A 20,882-nucleotide genomic window follows, 5' to 3' on the forward strand; every position below is an offset into this window, starting at 1 on the left:
TAACATGATTGGCGTAAACTCATTAATAAAATATAACTTAGAACCATTAATTTTTTTTGTATTTCAAAAATCATTCTACTGATTAACCACTCACAATTTAATTTTATTGATTGTCACTAAATAAAATTCTAAAAATAATAAAAAAAATTTCAATTACTAATTCCATTTAAATTGAAATTTCAACCATTTCAGCCTCCAAATTAAATAGAATTACCAATACATTTAACTTTCATTTTACTCTCCTTAGTTATATTTACTTGATTTCCCTTCTTTTTTTTCTTAATTACATCAAACCATTCTTCCTAATTAAAATTTTAATAATATAAAAGTAATGTACTAAGATATATTATATTACATATATGAAAATTTTACATAAATTATATATAAAAAAATTATGAGTATACTTTTTAGGCTTAACTGTTTCTATATGTAAGAATTTCACAGAAATATATATATATATATATATATATATATATATATATATATATATATATACAAAGCTGAAATTTAATAAAAGAAAAAAAAAAGTATTTTATTAATTTATAATTTCGAGAACATCACATCCAACTTTATTTAACCGGCCACCTCTTCATACACTGTAAGAAGAAATGATCTTGCTATTTATTTGGTGGAAATAAAAGCCATACTACTGTGACTATGAGGGAATGCTGATGCCTCAGAAATACAGCAACAACTTAATAATTAAGTTGCAGACTTGAGAGATGTGGAGTTCGATATTTCAAAGAAATCCTTAAGATCATAAGGTACTATGTAACCTGATTTCTTGTCCCACATCAGTTCAACTAGTTGTTTATTAGCAGCCTCACTATAATGAGTCCCATCAAAAAACAAGTATTCTGTCTTATTACCACATACGCAGTATTCATAACCTAAAACTCCACAACCTTGGCCACGAACTGTGCCATTGCCACAGCATGCGACGCGACTTTCGTTGAATCCTGCTCAAACCAACAATAAATGAATCAAGAATTGCTAACCACAAACTCTAATATATATTTAGAAATTTTATTTACACATATATACTTACCAAAAAGTGGAGGTAATAATACTCTCCAGAAAATGGGAAAGAAGTCCCCAAAGATTGTAAAATTGAATGCTGGATTTAGTTGTTTAATCTCCATGAGCGCCGCATATAGTTCATCAACTACCAAAAGTGCTACTATATTCAGTTTTACAGAAATAATGGAATCATTGCGCGTTTGCTTAACATATGGAAGGAAGCCAAGGGGCGGCGGAGTCTGAAATACAAATTTCCTTGCTCCTAAATCATACAACACCTGCCAAAAACCACAAGTATAACATTTTATTAACTCACATGCTGAAACTAACTCATTATATATTCATCGTGTATAAAACATCGACCAAACCTTGATCTTGTCCGAAATATTCCCAATCACTTCCGTTGTAATAGTTTCCAATTGAGCGTCGGTGGTGTTAGAAGTGATATTAGCATTCAAAATATCAGGAGTCCCTATGTTAATTAAGAGAACAGCCTTCTTCAACCTCCTATTGACTTCGGTTATATTTTGTAGGTCGGCTCTCCATTCTTTTATCAATTCTATGAAGTGTCTAACCTGATTTCGAAAGTTCAGCTAAAAATCAAGAAAGAAATTAAGTTATTACATGTAATTACATTCAAAGGAATCATTCAATTTCAATTGATAATTAATTGAGTGCTTACTGAATTGTTTTGTTGAATATCGAAAACACTTGCACCTTCTGAAGCGAAATTGGCACCATAAGTGAAATTTGCACTAGTGTTGAGGGCCGGGGGAATGAAATCAGGAAAGCCAACCTTATGAGCTGTGCATGCAATCAAAGTACAACATTAAATTTCATCAGTTTCTTATTAATCTATTTATAATACTATGCATAAATATATATATCTTATTTCATACCAATAAAATCAGGAATTAGGCGACCATCCGAATATCTTCCTGTGCCATGTTTAAAATAAGTGTTGCCATATGGGGAGTGATAAACGGGAAGATACTCGTCAGGAATTATGTATTCAGTATTGCCTGAATCATAGAGTCCATCTCCAAAGATGAAGAAATACTCATCAAACTCAGAGGAAACTGGATGTAGATTGACAATGGTGAAAACGAATAAACTTAAGATGAAGATGGAATAAGCTACACTTGCCATTGCGCAACTTCAATTAAACATATGCAGACTTGGTTTCTTTGTGGTTGTGTTAAGCCATCTCCAATTCCTCTTTATAATGGATGTTAGATTTACTATTCAGCATGCGTTTGCAAATGTGAAAATCAATTTTTTCATCAATTTTATGTGTCTGCATATTTTATATTATTTATATGCACAAAAGCATTAATTATAAATTAAATATAATAAATGTAAAAAAAATTTACTAAATTTAATATCACTAAATTTCAATAATTAAGAGGCTAAAATATTATCCATCACTAAATATAATATCACTGCTAGTTCTTTTTTTTTTTTAATGTGCATTCAACATTGTTTATACTCGCTCATTGTGTATACTGTATTATTAATTTTAATAAAATGTGTAATTGTATTTTGATTATTTAGAGATAAACTAAAATTAATAATAATACTATAGAGTAATTTACACACATCGTCTCTAAATTTAATTATATAATAATTTTATTTCAGCGGCTTGTTAAAATAAAATCTCTCAATTTCTTATTTATTTTAGAGAAGGTCTTTAATACAGATTTCCTGATTAAAAAGATTTTGATTACCCATATTGCCCTAATTTTAAAAAGAATAAAAATATTATCTTGCCTCTCTTCTCTTTTTTTTATTAATAAAATTATTTTATTGATAAAATTAAATTATTATAAAATTTAATATATATATATATATATATATATATATATAATTTCAATTATTGGAAAAGCAATAATAATAAAAATAAAATTTAAATTTATAATATCATTTTTATTATTACATGATATATGTTAATTTTGTATAAAATAAAAATAAAAAATAAAAAATACATCACGTTCTATGAATTACTCTAATGAAATATTAATTTATTTTTTTAAAATGAAAAATGAATTTCAACACAAATATTTCAGCTTTCAGTTTTAGTAATAAAGAACCGAAAAATTAGTCATTTGGTCAGCACATTATACGTATTATTTATTTATATTTTTAAAATTATACTATAAATTATTTAAATAATAAAGTTAATATATTGTTTGAAGTATTATTATGCAATTTTTTAATAACATTTGGTGTATTTTTTTTTAAATGGAAATTAAGAGAATAAAATTTAAAATTTCTCATATTTATTCAGATACACTTACCACCAGATAAATCTAAGTGTTTTTGATATATTTTTATATTTGATAAAATAATATAAATAACTTAATTTATAATTAATAAATTATTTTTATATTATTTAAATTATATAATACATACCAAAAACATAACGTATATAATATATAGAAAAAAACATATGTCATATTTCAATTTTTAAAATATCATAAAAAAAATGTACTTGAATATATTTGTGCTCATTTTTTTTTCCAAAAACATTAATCTTTAATAACAATAATTTGTAAAATATGAGTTAATATTTTATTTATTATTTTTATTTTATATAAAATTAAAATATTACTATAACATTTTAAATTTATTATTATTATTCCAATTATTTCAATTTAAATTTTCATGAATAATATATAATTTTCCTAATACATTAATTAAAGTAAAATAATTTTCTTAATAAATAACTAATAGTTAATCTAATAATAAAAAATATGAAGGAGAAAAAAAAAAGTAAAAGGGGGGTTCTTTATTCTTTTTAAGAGATTGGAGTAAAATGAATAATTGAATATTTTTTACATGCAACAGCAAAAACTTGCTGTTGCAGGTAGAGATGACTTTTTTTAAACAAATATTAAGTTTACTGATTTTATTTTAATAAATTAAATTTAATTAATGATTAAAATAAAATTATCATCTAAGTTAAAGGAGAATTGATGTAAATTACCTATATATTTTATAAATTAATAATAAATCTTGATAGGTTTTAATACAATAAAAAAAAACCAACGATAGTTTAATTAAAAAAACAAAGGATCTTAGAGTTTTAAGAATTAATTTCATTAAAAAGACACAATTACTTGTTCATTGAAATAATTGATAAATACAGAATTAATTAGAGAGAGAACTTTGGCACCTTTACTTAATATTCTTGTTAACTTACTTTTTACCTTAAACTTAATTCACTAGGCTTATTCAATAAAACATTTTTAGGCAATAAAATATTTTATTTGACGAAAGCATTCAACAATTGATCTTAGTGAATTATTTAGATATTATCATATGATAATATTTGATTCATAAAAAAATAATATACAAATAAATTTAGTTTAATTTTTTTTAATATATAAACACTATAATATTTTAAATAATTAGTAAGTAATCGTTAAAATTATTAACGATTATTTTTATAATGTAATTGATAAATTTAATCGCTATGTTTTTTATAATGAAAGTTAAAAAAGTAATTATTCTTTAAAATAATGTCTATAAACAATTCAGCAATCATGTGTTAAATATAGAGAATTCATGTAAAGTTTAGGTTTTACGGTCCAACAAAATATATTTTCTAACTACAGAAGATGTACAAAATTGATGTTTCTCTATAAAAATATAAATAAAAATATTATATCATTAAATATTTAAATATTCAAAAAAATAATTTAGATGTAAAATTGTTATATAAATTATTTAATTTATGTAATGACTTTTTTTAATTTCAATATTTTTAATGTCATTTTAAAATATATATGTTTTTATATATTTAATTAAAAAAATTCATTATAATATTATAATATTTATGTAGTTGAAACATAATTACGTTACAATTAGTCAATCTACCAAAAAAGCGTGATGTGAGGTGATTGGTGCCTCCAACGGCTGGTCCGATACTAAGTCAATAAATTTCTTATTTTATATAATATAATACTTTAAACTCAAGAGTAGTTGTATAAAAATTAAATATTTTAATTTATATAATTATTAACTGTTATACTGCAAAAAAATAGAGTTATTTATCATATTTTCTGAAATTTTAACTGATACAAGTTAATGGATAGGTATTCTGCGATAATCAATATAATAGAAATGTGTTGTATTACGTTTTCTAATGTTAATTTTCTAAGAAGTCTCGCCGTGTGGTTAAAAGTGTAAGTTTTGATGAAAAGTTGAGACATGAAGTATTCGAATTTTCTTTTCTTTCATTGGAACCGAATATCATTTGATCAAATTATTGTCACATGGTTCTGTCTTTGAATGCAAACATATGATTTACTTTAAATAATTATTGTGTTATATCAAAAGTCTCTCGCTGGTTTTTTATCCTTTAAATTCGAAAGTGATAATTATTTTCACAACTTGGAGCAACATTGACTTATCCGATTACGATAACGGCATAAAAATTTTATTAATCGAGATCAACTTTGGTTATTAGCCTAATAGATACTCGTCTCGTGGTGTCCTAAATCAAGATCAACTCTAATCACTGGCCTAATAAATACATATCTTGTGACATGAACATAAAAAGTCTTATAAATTTTTTATGAAATGAGACTACTAACCGTTCGCGTACTCCAATGAATACCCACCTCATGACTTTTTTGCGTTTGAAAAAGATAGATTTTAAGCATTAAGTGTTTTTTTAATTCATTTTAAATTTAATTAATGGGCATAGATTGGGCCTAAATAATTTTCAAAGATATAAATTGGGCTGTAATTTGGCTCAAAAGGTCATACTGCATTTGTATGGCTCAAAATTTCGAATTGGGCCTCGATGTCCCAGAATTCTTTTAAATGGGCCAGGAGGCCCAAACCAAACATTAAACTCTGCTTTGATTTGGCCATTTCGGCCTATTGCATATTAAACTACCATATATATAGATAGTCTCAACCGTAGATCACTAACTTGTATAGTAAAATCCCGCCATTAATATTTGTTAATTTTAAGTACTTTTATACTTGAATGTCTAAATTATGAAAATGATTTCAATATTATTAAATTAAAACTTATTAATATCATTAAATATTTAATTAACATTATAAGACATATATGATATGTTTTGTTAAAAAAATAAATAAATAAAAATATTATTAAATTTTAATTTATTGAAATTAATTTTTTTTATAATTAAGAGATCTCAAATTTAAACTGTATATAAAAAAAAATTTACATATATACAACCTAAACAACTAAACATTATCAGCACAAGTCATCTACCCTCTCCAGAGAATCATGCTCCTTTATTCATATTTGGAGACTCTCTATTTGATACTGGAAATAATAACAATCCCACAAGTTCAGCTTGCTACTGGCCCTACGGTGAAACATTCTTCAAGCATCCTACTGGGAGAGCTTCTGATGGTCGATTGATTCCAGATTTTATCGGTATGGAACTTATATTTTTCTCTAATTGTAGGTTAATATATACATTGTTTATGATTCCCGACCAAAAAAAATATTATCTATTGCAGCTGAATATGCCAAGTTACCGTTCCCCCTACCATATCGTCAGACAAGAAATCGTCAATTGAGATATGGAGTGAACTTTGCATCAGGAGGAGCTGAAGTTCTGGGTGTAAATCCTGATAAAATTGTATGTGATCTTCCTCTTGTCATTCATACTTCGCATCTTTTTGTGGGTTGGTCGTCGGAGAGGATTGAGTTTGATTTAATATCTTTGCTTTCAAAAATAGGTAATACACCTTAAAGGTCAGCTTAGTAATTTCAAGAATGTGAAGAAACGGCTAAGGCATAAATTAGGTGATTCAGAGACCGAAGCATTGTTGTCCAAAGCCATTTACTTATTCAGCTTTGGAACCAATGACTATGGGAAAGTCACCGACGGTTTCAGTGTACTGCATTACTACTCCAGCGAAGAGTACGTAGGGATGGTCGTCGACAACTTCACGACTGGGATCAAAGTACGTACACATATGATCAACTGGCCACCTCAATGAATGTAAACATGTTGAGAAGAGAGGAAGAATTTCAAGATGATGAGACAGATGATGAAAGTTGGCAAGTACAAGAGCAAGCTGCTGAAGAGAAACAATCAGAAAATTGTTTGTCCAAACAAACTAGTCAAATAGAACCTGTTGATAGTTTAGATGTCATTGATTATTTGAGCAAAGATGTTTTTTATACAAATCAAGATGATATACTAAACAATGATCCTTGCAGGGAAGAGAGCCAGAAAGAGCCAAAACTGAAAGAAACTGACTGTTGCATCCAACAGGTGGACTGCAACCATGCACAAAACAAGGGAGAGCCAATCGCACCTATTCAGATCAATCTTGCGCAGTCAGAAGGAACTCCAACCGAACCACCTCAACTTGGATCGCAAGACAGTCTTGCAACACTTCCCATCGCACCTCTTCAGCTTCCATCGCCTGAAACTCCTTCCAGTCTTCCCTTGCAGATAGATCTTGCGCAGAAGGAGCAAACTGAAACCAATTCAGCCATAGATCCAATGCAAACAGCCCATGCTCACAAGGAACAAATGGAATTCCAAGCACCCAAACCAAAGGACCATACTGATCAATGCTTGCCCAAACCTCCGAATAAGGTAGAGTTTGTTTTGCCAAACTTTAGTACCAATTTGCAGCTACACATGGAGAAACATGAATTGGAGTTCAAAGTGCTTCCCAATCATCTCAAAAATGCAAACATAAGGGCTAGAGGCACACCTCATCTGAAAGAAGAGAAGCTAATCATGTTGCTTCATGAGTACATGGAAAAAATGGGATGGGCTATGACAAAATCAAAGGGCGTGCTACACTTTTTGCTTAATGCAGTTGGGATCCTTTTTCCTTCCCCAATTACTTGAGCCTTGATCAAGTGGATCGCACCATGCACACCACACCCAGGGGAGTACTCAGTTTCTTTTGCATTTTAATATTTCCTATACATTGAGGACAATGCATGATTTAGGTGTGGGGGTGCATATTTCTGGATTTTTAATTTTTGCTTTAGTTTTCAGTTTGAATTTTTATTTTCATTTTGAGTGTGATTTTTTTCATTTTTCTACAACTTCTCGTTTGTGTTTTGATGTGCTCTACTCAAACTGATAGACTATGTTGAATGAGCTTTTCTTTCCATGACCCCATTGATGTGATAACTCTTTAAACTTATGTTGAATCAATTGCAATGAGTTATATTTATGTTTGGAAATTGCCTTTTGAATTGAATCTTTGAGCTTGCCATGGTGAAAAATGTATTGATGACACTCATTAGAGAGAATGAATTGAAATTGTATGAATGAACTTAACATGACTTGATTTAGCAATTGGTGTTGATTTGTCCAATGCATTGATTAAAGAAATTCAGTAAAGGTTTAGACTTCATAAGCACAATTGAAAACTGTTCCAATGGTTGAAAGACTATGAACAGAGCTAGTAGCCACTTGGACAGGTGACCAACTGAGTAACTGGGGGTGGGTATCACCAATATGTACCTTCACGTCAAAAGGTTGGTGACTTTTTCAAGCAAGATTAAGGTACAAAAAGCGGAATAAAGTACTTCAAGGTAAGGGCAAATCACTCTGAAAGCTAGAAAAAGTCTTAACTGAGCAATAACATGTGCATGTGTAATCTCTCTCTTGAGTAAAACAAATTCTAGCCATGGTAAGTAAAGGGAAACAAGGAAAGAAGGTGAGTAACTTTGATGCATATATTCTTCACTGCAATGATTCAAAATAGGCGTCTTGAGTAAGAGCTTAAGTGGAAATAAGGATCTAGAGCAAAGAGAGCTTGTTTGACTATGTTTTTTTGCTTGAGGACAAGCAAAAAGTTAGGTGTGGGGGTATTTGATAGAGCATATTTTAATCAACTTTATCATTATGTTCTTGATGTTTATTTGTACATTTTCTGCTTAATTTTGTGGATTTAATCATGTTTTGCAGATATTAGGTGTAAAGGGACAATCCGGAGAAAATGCTTTTAAAACTGCCAAAAAGTGCCAAATATGGAAAGTGCCAAAAAATGAAAGTTTTCAGAAAAGAAAAGTTTTCAAATAAGGAAAATGCAGAAGCAAAAAAAAATAAGGAAAACTCAGTCAGAAGATTATTTGAAATTCAAATCGTAGATCTTTCTTTCCTCATTCAAAGATGTGCACACACTGCAGCAGTCAAATCTTCCTATTTAGGCAGCAAGATTTCAAGGAGATGCACTTGCCTCTTCTGTATTCAGCATTCAAAATTCAAACGAAGGCTCCACCTAAAAAGGAAAGACAGGACATATATCTTTCCATTTCTGCACATTAATGACTGCGCTCCATTCCCTCTTCTGCAGTCCATGCGCACGCCACCTGCCTTTTGAAGACCAAGGCGCCTCTCCTTCCTCTTCTGAATCCCTTGGTACGTGCCTCCTTTCTTCTGAATGCTAAAGCCACGTCTCTTTCCTCTTCTGAAGCCTTGAAGCATGCCTCTTTCCCTTCTGAGAGCCAATCTGCGCTCCTTCTTGCCTTCTGAAGAGCAAGGCGCACAACTTCCTTCTGCAGTGCATGCCGCGCACCTCTTTCCTTCTGAATAATTTACAATGCGATTCTTTCCTTTTCAGACACAACTTAGGCAACAAGTAGCCTCTTGGGCAGCAAGGAGACCTAGGGCAATACTTTCAACTATAAAAAGACTCCTAAGGAGCCTCCCCATACTCTTTTACACACCCCCTTAGTGACACCTATGGGATTCACATCTCTTCTTCTACCTTTCTTTTTTTCTTTTATTTTTGATTTTGTTTCAGTCATGAGAGGCTGAAATCTTTTATTCTAGTTGAAGATTAGGTGATAGTTTAGTTGTTATATGGATTGGGAGACTTGATCAAACATTGTTTAACTTTTAGTTGTTCAATATTTGTGCAATTTCATGCTTGATTTCAATATTGCTTTGTTGTTTAGATCTACGTTGATTCTTGATTGCAAAGTAATAATATGTTAGTTTGGATGATTTAAGTCCGTAATTGCTTGGATTATTCAAACATAAGAACACTTGGTGTAAAAACTAAGGAAATTGTATGATCTAACGACATCTCATGCGTTTGAGTAGTTAGGATTGGATCTCTCTATCTCTTCATGCAATTAACAATTGTTTTGATGCCTAAGGCCCAAGGACGTTCCTTGGCAATTTCTTAATTAGTAATTAATTAGAGGATGTTCCCTAATTGGTTTAATCATAAGGAGAGACATGGTGGTGAGAAGCGTCTTCCATCTCCATAACTAATCTATTGAATCAATCAAAAGAAACTAAGTGTCAATGATCAATCTCAACAATTGAAGTGGATCCAATTCTTCAACTAGAGCTTTCTTATTATTTATTTCTCTTTTATTTTATTATTCACTTATTTTATTGCTTTCAGTAGTTGTTTAATTGAATCAATCTCAAAACCCCCCATTTTACTTTCAGTTTTATCTCATTTCAGTTTTATCTCGTTTCAATTTATCTCATTTTTAGTTTTCTTCTTTTTCAGTTTATTTTTGTTTCAGTTTATTTTATTGGTCTTGATAAGGAAAATAGGTAAGTTCTCAATTCCCTGTGGATTCGATCCTTTCACCACTATCTGCAGTTGTAAATTGTTAATAACCAGAAAGGTTATTTTTGACCGGCTTCGACAACCGCGATCAGTTATGTAGACCCACTAGAACATTTGATGAGGGCTCTAGTATGGGGTTTTTATGTATATGGTTATAGTGCATGTACAGGTCAAGCTTGGTATATGGAAAGTTTTAAATTTTTATGAAAATGTATGATCATGTATGGGATGTTATCAGGTATACAGGATATATATTAGGCTTGCTACGGGTCCCGGCGACCTTAAGTCGATTTGAATCCTAGCGCCGGTAGCGGTCCGGTTTCTGGGTCGTTACAGTTCATCAATCTCAAAACCCCCCCCCTTTTATTTTATTTTCAATTTGTTTACTTGGTCTTGATAAGAACAATAGGTAAGTATCAATTTCCTGTGGATTCGATCATTTTGCCACTATCTACAGTTGTAAAATTGTTGATAACTAAAAAGGTATTTTTTACCGACTTCGACAACCGCACAGTCATCGCACTGGACCTTCCTGTTCGGCCGCTGAAGGTGGTTTCTCCAGCCACCTATAAGAGGCCTTCAGCCCGAAAATGAGAGAGTTGTCTCTCCATCTTCAGCCCGAAAATGAGAGAGTTGTCTCTCCATCTTCAGCCCGAAAATGAGAGAGTTGTCTCTCCATCTTCAATTTTTTACTAAGTTTATCTTTTATTATATTTTAATTAAAATAGAAAAAAAAGTAACTTTCACCTGATAAAATTGAAAAATTAAAATAAATTATTTTAATATGTAATGTAACTTTAAGTATTGTTTAAAATAAACAATTTTCCTTTTAAATTGATTTGGTACAAAAATTGATTAAAAAATTTTTAAAAAAATAAAGCTAATAAAATTTTAACTCTATTTAATTTATTGAGAATTATAATATTTTAAATTTAAAACAAAAATAAAATATATTTCTATAATTTCTTCACAATTTTAAAATATATAATTTTTTTATAAATTTATAATTCACTTAGTTCAACATTATAATAAATTTCAATTAAAATTGAAAAATAATAACTATATACAATCCAAGCTAACAAAAAAAAAACTTATAAGTTCTTCAACTCATGAAAATGATTACAAGAAATAAAAGACTAATATCATGACCTAATTTAATTAAAAGGTAATTAATAGTATGAAATCTTAAAAATTCTTTGATTTGATTACAATTATTATGATAAATATTTTTGAGGGTGCTAAATCCATCAATCTGATTTTTTATTTTTAATTTAATAATTTTTGTAGATAAAATAATGTGTGTCGATTCCATATAAATCTTAAATTTATTTAATTTTTATAACAAGTGAGGAGAAGAAAAATTATTTAAAATGAATGAGAGAAGAAGAAATAAAATGGTGTGATTGAATGATGAATAAATAATTAATTTAAAAGTTTAGATAATCAAAGTTAATAGATTTCAGTTTATTGATTCAAAAGGTAATTTATTTAATTTTTCATTATTTGGTTAGAGTGTTTAAACAAGTGGATCCCACCGATTTTTTTAAGATTGAATTAATTTACGAAACGCTATATTAATTTCTAATTAATTAATAATTTCATCAAACGTGTAAATTTAATTAATTAATTACTTTAAGAAGAGAAAAATCCAACTTAATCAATAATTATAAGCGAATTATTTAAATTAAATTATTCAATTTTTTAACATAGATATACTAATTGTTATTTGTATTAATAGTAATATGTTGTCTATTTAAAATATTCAATATACTTCTTAAATCTCTAAAAAAATAACGATGGAGGAGATGAGATCCTACTTCTAAAACAGTCTTTATATATACTTTTTTTAAAAATAATAATAATAGATAATATTCAAAATTTAAAACTCTGATCATATTTGTAGCTATTTAAAATAATTTGAATTCTATACGACTATCAAAATAAAAATCTTACAATATATCCATCAAGTTTGGATCACAACTTTGGGTAAGGCGGTACCTTACCGCCTAAAACAGTCTCTGTTGGTTCCTTTTTATACTTTCAGTTTTAAATCTGTTCAAAATTAAAATCTAAGTAAAAATTCAATTATTTGCCATCAAATTCATAATAAACTCGTAAAAATTAATATGGAAAAAATGTTAATAAAAGTTATTTATTAGCAACTTAAAATTTTTATACTAAATTTTAATTTTTTTTTATTTTCTACAAAGATATTTAAATTTTAATTTATTAAACCTAATTCACTTATTAATTATTTAGCATTTTTTTTTTGTCAATTTCATTCTACCCAATATCTTATACATAATAATAATAATTTTCATTTAATTAAAATCATTGACTTTTTGATGATATAAAAATTTAATGTTTATCTTGGGAAATAATGATAAATTTTAATTTTTGTCACTAAAATATTTTATTTCATCGTAAAAGCTTTGATAATAAATTTTCAATGAGTTTAATCCAATATTTGAATTGCGTTATAATTTTTTTGCGACTAAAATTTACATCGCTAAATTAGAGCTACAGGCTTTATGATATTAAATATGTCACTAATAAATCAACAACGGAATTTCTCCATCGCTAAATAATTTGCATCAATATTTTAACATAATATTATTTTTAAGTATTTCTTTGGTTCTCATTAAGCATGAAAGTCTATCAATATTAGTGCTTTATAAAGACTTTTTTTAAAAATAATAAAAAAAGAAAAAAGCTACTAATGATTTTATTAGCAAGATGACAATATTTACACATATCAATAAAATAATCTTATGTGTCTGACAACCCATAGTAAGCAATAATTATTTTTTCCTTTTATATTTATTTTATTTAGACTCTGCATCAATTTAATATCAACATGTTATTATGGTCATCTCATACAAGTTAAATTTTTATAATGTTATATCATAATTCCTAATAAGTATTAAGAAATTTCACATAAATATTTTGCATGAGAATTAACTTTGCATATGAGTTATAAAAGAGGACCAACTGTATAGTGATGATACATTTCACAAAATAAAAGTTTTATGCTCTCTTTCAGTGGCTTTCCATCCATTATAGTGGATTTCAAAATCAAAGCAATTTATTGCCAGAATCTTATAAGTCAAAAAGTTCGTCACGAGAAAAAGTATCCCACAAAGCGACAAGTTCGTCAAAGGAAAAATAATCTCACAATGCGATAAGTTCGTCAAGGGAAAACAATCTCACAAGACAACAAGTTCATCAAGGGAAAAATAATCTCACAATATGATAAATTCGTCAAGGGAAAAAGAAATCCACTAGGCAACAAGTTTGTCAAGAGAAGAAGAATCTCTCAGGGTGAAAAGTTCGTCAAGGGAAAAAGAATTCCAGGGCGACAGTTTATCAAGAGAAAAAGAATCTCACAAGACGACAAGTTTGTTAAAGGAAAAACCAATGCACATTATTGCCAAAATCCCACAAGACGATATGTTCCTTAAGGAAAAAATCAAGACAACTCATTACTAAAATTCCATAAGGTGACAGGTGTCAAAGAAAAGATCAAGGCAACTCATTGCCAAAATCTCACAATATGACAAGTTCATCGAGAGAAAAATTAATGTTTTGCACTAAAATAATATAAAAAATGGTGCGTAACGGTGGAAATGATCTAAACTTAAGTTTAGGTATTTATATAGATATTTCCTAAATAAAAAGATAATTATTCACAGTTTAAAAGAATAAATAAAATAAATCTACTACTCCGACTCTTATCCTAATCCTGATTTGATTGTATTTGCATTTATATCAAACAATTTTAAACTCTGTATCGATGGCAAAACAAAAATTCTGCAATTTGTCAATAACCTTCCAGTTAGAAAAAACTTTAAAACAGTCTCTTTCAGTTTCTTTTCTCATGTTTAGCTCAAAACCTGTCCAAAATAAAAACCAATTGTTTATATCAAAATTATGAAATTTAATGTGAAAAAAGTGATAAGTTTTGCAACTCATCATTTGAGCATTGAAGTGACCGCTTATAGGTGCCAACCACCTTACAATTTCTTTTTTTTTTTTTATATAGATCGACCAATTGCAATTTTTTTTCTAATTAAGTTATTAATCTTTTTATATAAATTTAACATTATTAATCTTTTTATACTTCAATTTTTTTCTAATTAAGTTTATCTTTTATTATATTTTAATTAAAATAAAAAAATAACTTTCACCTTATAAAACTGAAAAATTAAAATAAATGATTTTAATATGTAATGTATCTTTAAGTATTTTTTTTTAAACAAACAAATTTCCTTTTAAATTGATTTGGTGCAAAAATTGACTAATAAAATTAAGAAAATAAAGCTAATAAAATTTTCGTCCCTAAAAATATTTTATTTCATCATAAAAACTTTGATAATAAATTTGCGATGAGTTTAATTTAATATTTGATATTCATCACAAAATTTTTGCAACTAAAATTTACATCACTAAATTAGAGCGATGGATTTTATGATAGTAAATATCAGTCGTTAAATCAACAACGGAATTTTTTTTAATCGCTAAATAACTTGCATAAATATTTTAACACAATATTATTTTTAAGTATCTCTTTGGCTTCCATTAAACTTGAAAGTCTATCAATATTAGTGCTTGATTAAGACTTTCTTTAAAAATAATAAAAAAAGAGAAAAAAGAAAACTTTGTAATTATTTTATTGACAAAATGACGATGTTTACACATATCCATAAAATAATCCTTTGTATTTAACAACTAGCGACTAGCTGTAAGCAATAATTACTTTTTGCTTTTATATTTTTCTTACTTAGACTCTACATCAATTTAATATCACATGTTATTATGGATTATCTCATGCAAGTTAAATCAAGTTTATCTTTTATTATATTTTAATTAAAATATAATAAAAAAGTTATCTCTTATTATATTTTAATTAAAATAAAAAAAAAAAGTAACCAATCAAGTTTATCTTTTATTATATTTTAATTAAAATATAGTAAAAAAGTTATCTTTTATTATATTTTAATTAAAATAAAAAAAAAATAACTTTCACCTTATAAAACTGAAAAATTAAAATAAATGATTTTAATATGTAATGTAACTTTAAGTATTTTTTAAAATAAGCAAATTTCCTTTTAAATTGATTTTGGTACAAAAATTGATTAAAAAATTAAGAAAATAAAGCTAATAAAATTTTAACTCTATTTAATTTATTGAGAATTATAATATATTAAATTAAAAAAAAATATATTCTATAATCTCTTCACAATTTTGAAATATATAGTTTTTTATAAATTTATAATTCACGTAGTTCAACATTATAATAAATTTCAATTATAATTGAAAAATAATAACTATATACAATCAAAGCTAACACTAAAAATAAAGCTTATAAGTTCTTCGACTCATGAAAATGATTAAACGAAATAAAAGTTTAATATCATGACCTAACGACTATAACAAAATTGTAGAAAAATAAGAGACGAAAAGGAAGAGAATTGAAAGAAGAGAGATGAAACCCTACTTCTAAAACAACTTTTATATATACATTTTCTAAAAAATATATATTTAAAATGCAAAAGAAGTAAAATAAATTGACTAATACTTCTATCGTTGTTATCCTAATTAATTTTTGATATGATTGTATTTGAAACTATTTGAAATAATTTGAATTCTATATAGCTGTCCAAATAAAAATCTTAGGATCTGTTTGTCGAGTTTGAGTTATAGCATTGGTTAAGGAAGTACCTTCTCGTCTAAAACAATTCTAAAACTGTCTCTACTGTTTTTTTTATACTTTCAGCTTCAAATATGTCCAAAATCAAAATCTAAGTAAAAATTTAATTATTTACCATCAAATTCATATGTCAATAAAGTTATTTATTAGCAACTTTAAATTTTTATATTAAATTTTAATTTTTTTATTTTCTACAAAGATATTTAATTTTTTATTTATTAAACCTAATTCACTTAATAATTATTTAGTTTTTTTTTCAATTTCATCCTACCCAATATCTTATATATAATAATAATTTTCATTTAATTAAAATCAATGACTTTTTGATGATATAAAAATTTAATGTTTATCTTGGAAAATAAAAATAAATTTTAATTTTTGAAAAGATTTTGTGTAAATAAAATTTCAATGAGAAAAAAAGTTAAATGAAACATTTTCCTTGCTAAGGGTTTGTTCGCAAAAGGGATTTACGACAAATTTGTATTTCTATCATATTTTTTAGAAATTTGGGTTCTATGAAAATTTTTCAACGCTAGAGAATTTTGGGTTCTATGAAAATCAAGACAAATCATTACTAAAATTCCACAAGGTGACAGGTGTCAAAGAAAAAATCAAGGAAACTCAATTCCAAAATCTCACAATAAGACAAGTTCATCGAGAGAAAAATTAATGTTTTGCACTAAAATAATATAAAAAATAGTGAGTAACGTTGGAAATTATCTAAAGCTTAAGTTTAGGTACTTTGAATATAATTTATACATTTATTAAGCTTTATTTTTTTATAGGGTGATAATATGAAAATTGAAAATTTATGTGAGAAATGACCATGAAATATCAATTATCAAATATTATTGAAAGATATAACTATATTTTTTAGAATTAAAATTTAAAAAAAAAAAGTTAATTAAGGCTTAAGAAAATCATCATTCAACTTTTGATAATTTTGTTTTCCCTAAATAAATTTAGATTATATTTTTTAAATCATCTTTTTTTAGTTTCAATATTTAAATAATTAAGGATTTCTTTATTTTTTTAATTAATTAGTTATTAAATTATTATAAAATAATTTATATTATTATAATAAACATTAAATTTGATTCGTTGTTAAAATTAATTTATTTTACCTTCTTAACTAATTTAAACCAATATTTTTAAATTTTTAAAAATCGCACATAGCGTTCCAATAATTAAACTACGTGATCTACAATAGAAGAAAAATAATTATAAAAATAATTATAAATTTTATAATATACTTTAAAAATAGTTCAAAGCGGAATTCAAGACCAACATGTATTAAGAATCTGAACACATGATAAAAAATTAAACGAAAATATCCTCCAGAAAATTGGTTTATAACACTCTAACTAATTAATGTGATTTGAAACTAAGATTATGGAGTAAAGATTGTTCTACTATACCCTTAATCAACTCATGTGGTTAGAAATATAGATAATTAAACGATTCAAGTTTTGAGAACATCACAAAATTTTCTTGATAAACTAACTAAATATAGAGAAAATTCATATTAGAGCACCACAAAACTGAAATTTAATAATGTATTAAATAATGGAGATTAACCAAAATATTATCCATAACATTATCTTTTTTCATCGTATTCTTGTGGCTACCATCTTAAGGTTATGTTTATAGCCTCTAAGGTGTAACTACAATATAGGAAATATATCTAGTCAAACCTAAATTAGATTGAAGATCCTTTTTCTAAATTATCTTCGGAGGAATCTCCTTTTAAAATGGGCGGCATGAATTTGACTTTAATTTAGGCCAAATTAATTTAAAATAAATTTTACAAAATACTAAAATACTAAAATAACAAAATTAGTTTAAGTGTAATTTGACCATACATGTATTAAGTGATCTAAAATTGTATTACGCTTCCATATGTGTTGAAGAGAGTGTGACTTATTTTTTATCATCCATTCTTTCTAATTACAGTTTTTATCTCGTAAGTCTTGAATTAAATGATGGTAATATAAAGATTTTAATGCATAACTTTTTGTAAAAAAATTGTGTCATTCTTGTGTTTAGATCATTATCTTCTTCTTCAAAAAGATTTCTCCTCGAATCTTCGACCATAATACAAGAAAAAAAATTTCTCCTCAAATCTTCATCCATAACGACAAGGAAAGAATCTATGTGATAGAGATATACTATTAACCATGCAAATGTAATAGTATAGTTTTTATGTTTTTCTATTGACAATTATATCTATGTATTTAATTAGATTTTTGCATTAAATAAATTGGTTTTCAGCATATGATCAATAATTGTGATTAGTACATTTTGTATGTATCTAATTGGACCAAATAGAGAATGGATGTTTATACTGGCTATTAAACATATTCTCTAGGACATTAGAAATATAGTTTATGTTCTTAATCTTGATTTAATTTAATATGAGCAAGCATTTGTTATCTTGTGCTTTGATTCATTAAAGGGTGAGTTTCATTATTGGAATAATATTCTCGGTGGATTGGGCAAAGATAATTTGTGTTTGTGAAATATTAATTAATGATGGAATCCATGTCTCGATTTAGAGATTGATGATGCACTTTAAGTATGCTTATAAGGTTTCATTGTGTAAACCCTGCAGGTGGATTTTGAATCCGACACATGAAATAAGTTGAGCGACAATCTTAAAGTTGTATTGTTATTTAAATAAATTGTCAGTGAGTTATTTAAATAACAGCATCAGTAATCTTAACATGGAGAACATAATATTATTATGTTGTGGAATTGTAAAATAAATAAGGAGTTCAATCATGAATTTTTAGTGGTATAATTCTTGATTAATTATAATAAGAATATGTTGGTCCTACATAGGTTCTTATTGTAATTAGTGGCCTAATTTATTTTATTCCTGCGGTCCCTGTAGTACCCTAGTTGTTTGGAATAATAGGGTTTTTATTTAAATAATAAATGGATTATTTTATTTAAGTAATTGATAATTATTTTAATAAAATAATTTATTATTTATTTATTTATATTAAATGTTATTTTCCTATGGAAAATACGTTTTGAAGAATATAAATAAGAAAAACCCTAAGTTGAAAAGACGCTTGCGTTATTCTTTTCTGCCCACTCAGAAAAACTTTCTAGAGAGATAGCTAGGGTTACTGCAGAAGATCGTGGGTGACTCCAAGATCTTAGGAACAAAGACCGGTGAGCGATTCTGCGCTTCAAGAGGTCAGTTAATATTTATGTTTTTAGTTTCCCTTGATATGTGTTTCGGATCTGGGTTGTTTCCGCTTAATACCCGCTCCCATCAATTGGTATCAGAGCCTTTCGAAACCATACAGGGTGGCTAAATTCATTTTGCCATTAATATCATGTTGTTCGTTTGATGTTTTCTGGCGATTGAAACATGATTGTTGTTGTTTTATATACTGGTTTTAATTTAAATCGTTTTTGATTAAAAATCTGGAAAAACGAATTGTTGTGATTAAATATTAAATAAAAAAAAAAAAAGGGAAACAGAATGAACAGTAGAGAACAGAAGGTGAGTTGGCGTGAAACCGGAGTCTCGTCGTCGGCAGGCGGTGCGTAAGGCCTCAAACCTTCGCTAGCTCGTCGCCGGTAGACTGGTTTGACGTCCGGAACTTGAAAACGGCAGCAAAGAATACCAATCGGTTTTCTGGCTTGGATCGCTGGCGAGCTTCTAGGTGCTGGAGTGGATGGGCGGTGGTCGCAAAGCCGCTTGAGTCCTGGTCCGGCGCGGTTGAAGCTCTTCAGACGGCGGCCATGGAGTTTGAAGGGAAGTGGCGGCGGCGGCTAGGGTTTCTTCGTGAAGAAGAAGCTGCTGCCTGCCGAATTTCTGTTTTGGTGCTCTTATTTTTATAAATTTTTTTAAAAGACCCATATATATTTTTATTCACTTTGAAGTCCAAAATGTGTAATTTTATTTGCAAAATGGTCCCATTATTTTTATTATTTTTGCAAAATTTACTTTATAATGAATTTTAATTAAATTTTTTTTTAATTAAAGTTTTAATTATATTAAAATTAATTTGTGGGTGTTAATTATTACTTTTTAGTTGTGATTATTTGCATTTCTTCCCCATCGGAAGATGTCATGTTTTAATATAATTACTGAGCTAGTCTAATTTGTCTATATTAATTTAATTCTCCATCTGAATAAATTAATTGGGGACATGAATTAGATATAATTTTTTTTTTCCCACATATTAATATTTATTTAAGAAGCATGTTATCTCCCATCGAGTAGTATGTGCTGGTCTTATCTTATTATAATATGCATAACATGTGTTTGGTTGAATTCTCCCATCGAGGTTACTATTCATGAATGTTTAGATATGCATATGTGAATTTTGATATCATTGTTGTCAATGTGCAATTTTTGGTTTAAATTCATTTTTTTTATTATTGATATGCTGTTTTTTTTTGTTGTTTAATGCATAATCTTACAATAGAAATGGCATCATTCAGTCCCCTTGCCAACATCCTTACCCAAAACAAACTTGAGGGTTCAAACTATGTTGACTGGAAAAGAAATTTGGACATTTTACTTACTGCTGAGGAGTACAAGTTTGTGCTAAATGAAGAGTGTCCTGAA

At 27.5% G+C, this 20,882-nt stretch overlaps 2 protein-coding genes across 2 annotated transcripts in view; one reads left to right on the forward strand and one right to left on the reverse strand.

Annotated features, from left to right (window-relative positions):
* Positions 1-506: 506 nt before the first annotated feature.
* Positions 507-2,208, reverse strand: LOC122725085 (GDSL esterase/lipase-like). The gene is made up of 5 exons (XM_043961674.1): positions 1,920-2,208; positions 1,703-1,824; positions 1,389-1,613; positions 1,049-1,298; positions 507-959 (listed from the first exon to the last, which is right to left on the reverse strand). The coding sequence occupies exons 1-5, from the start codon at positions 2,167-2,169 to the stop codon at positions 703-705; spliced, it is 1,104 nt and encodes a 367-aa protein (XP_043817609.1). The 5' UTR covers positions 2,170-2,208; the 3' UTR covers positions 507-702.
* A 2,901-nt stretch (positions 2,209-5,109) lies between these two features.
* Positions 5,110-20,882, forward strand: part of LOC122725126 (GDSL esterase/lipase 1-like) — a 35,666-nt gene continuing 19,893 nt past the window's right edge. Inside the window, exons 1-4 of the mRNA XM_043961856.1 lie at positions 5,110-5,117; positions 6,261-6,442; positions 6,529-6,650; positions 6,751-6,979. Coding sequence (XP_043817791.1) covers positions 5,110-5,117; positions 6,261-6,442; positions 6,529-6,650; positions 6,751-6,979 — 541 coding nt within the window. The remainder of the gene's footprint in view (positions 5,118-6,260; positions 6,443-6,528; positions 6,651-6,750; positions 6,980-20,882) is intronic.

Source organism: Manihot esculenta, chromosome 11 (assembly GCF_001659605.2).
Source record: "Manihot esculenta cultivar AM560-2 chromosome 11, M.esculenta_v8, whole genome shotgun sequence".
Lineage (NCBI taxonomy): Eukaryota > Viridiplantae > Streptophyta > Magnoliopsida > Malpighiales > Euphorbiaceae > Manihot > Manihot esculenta.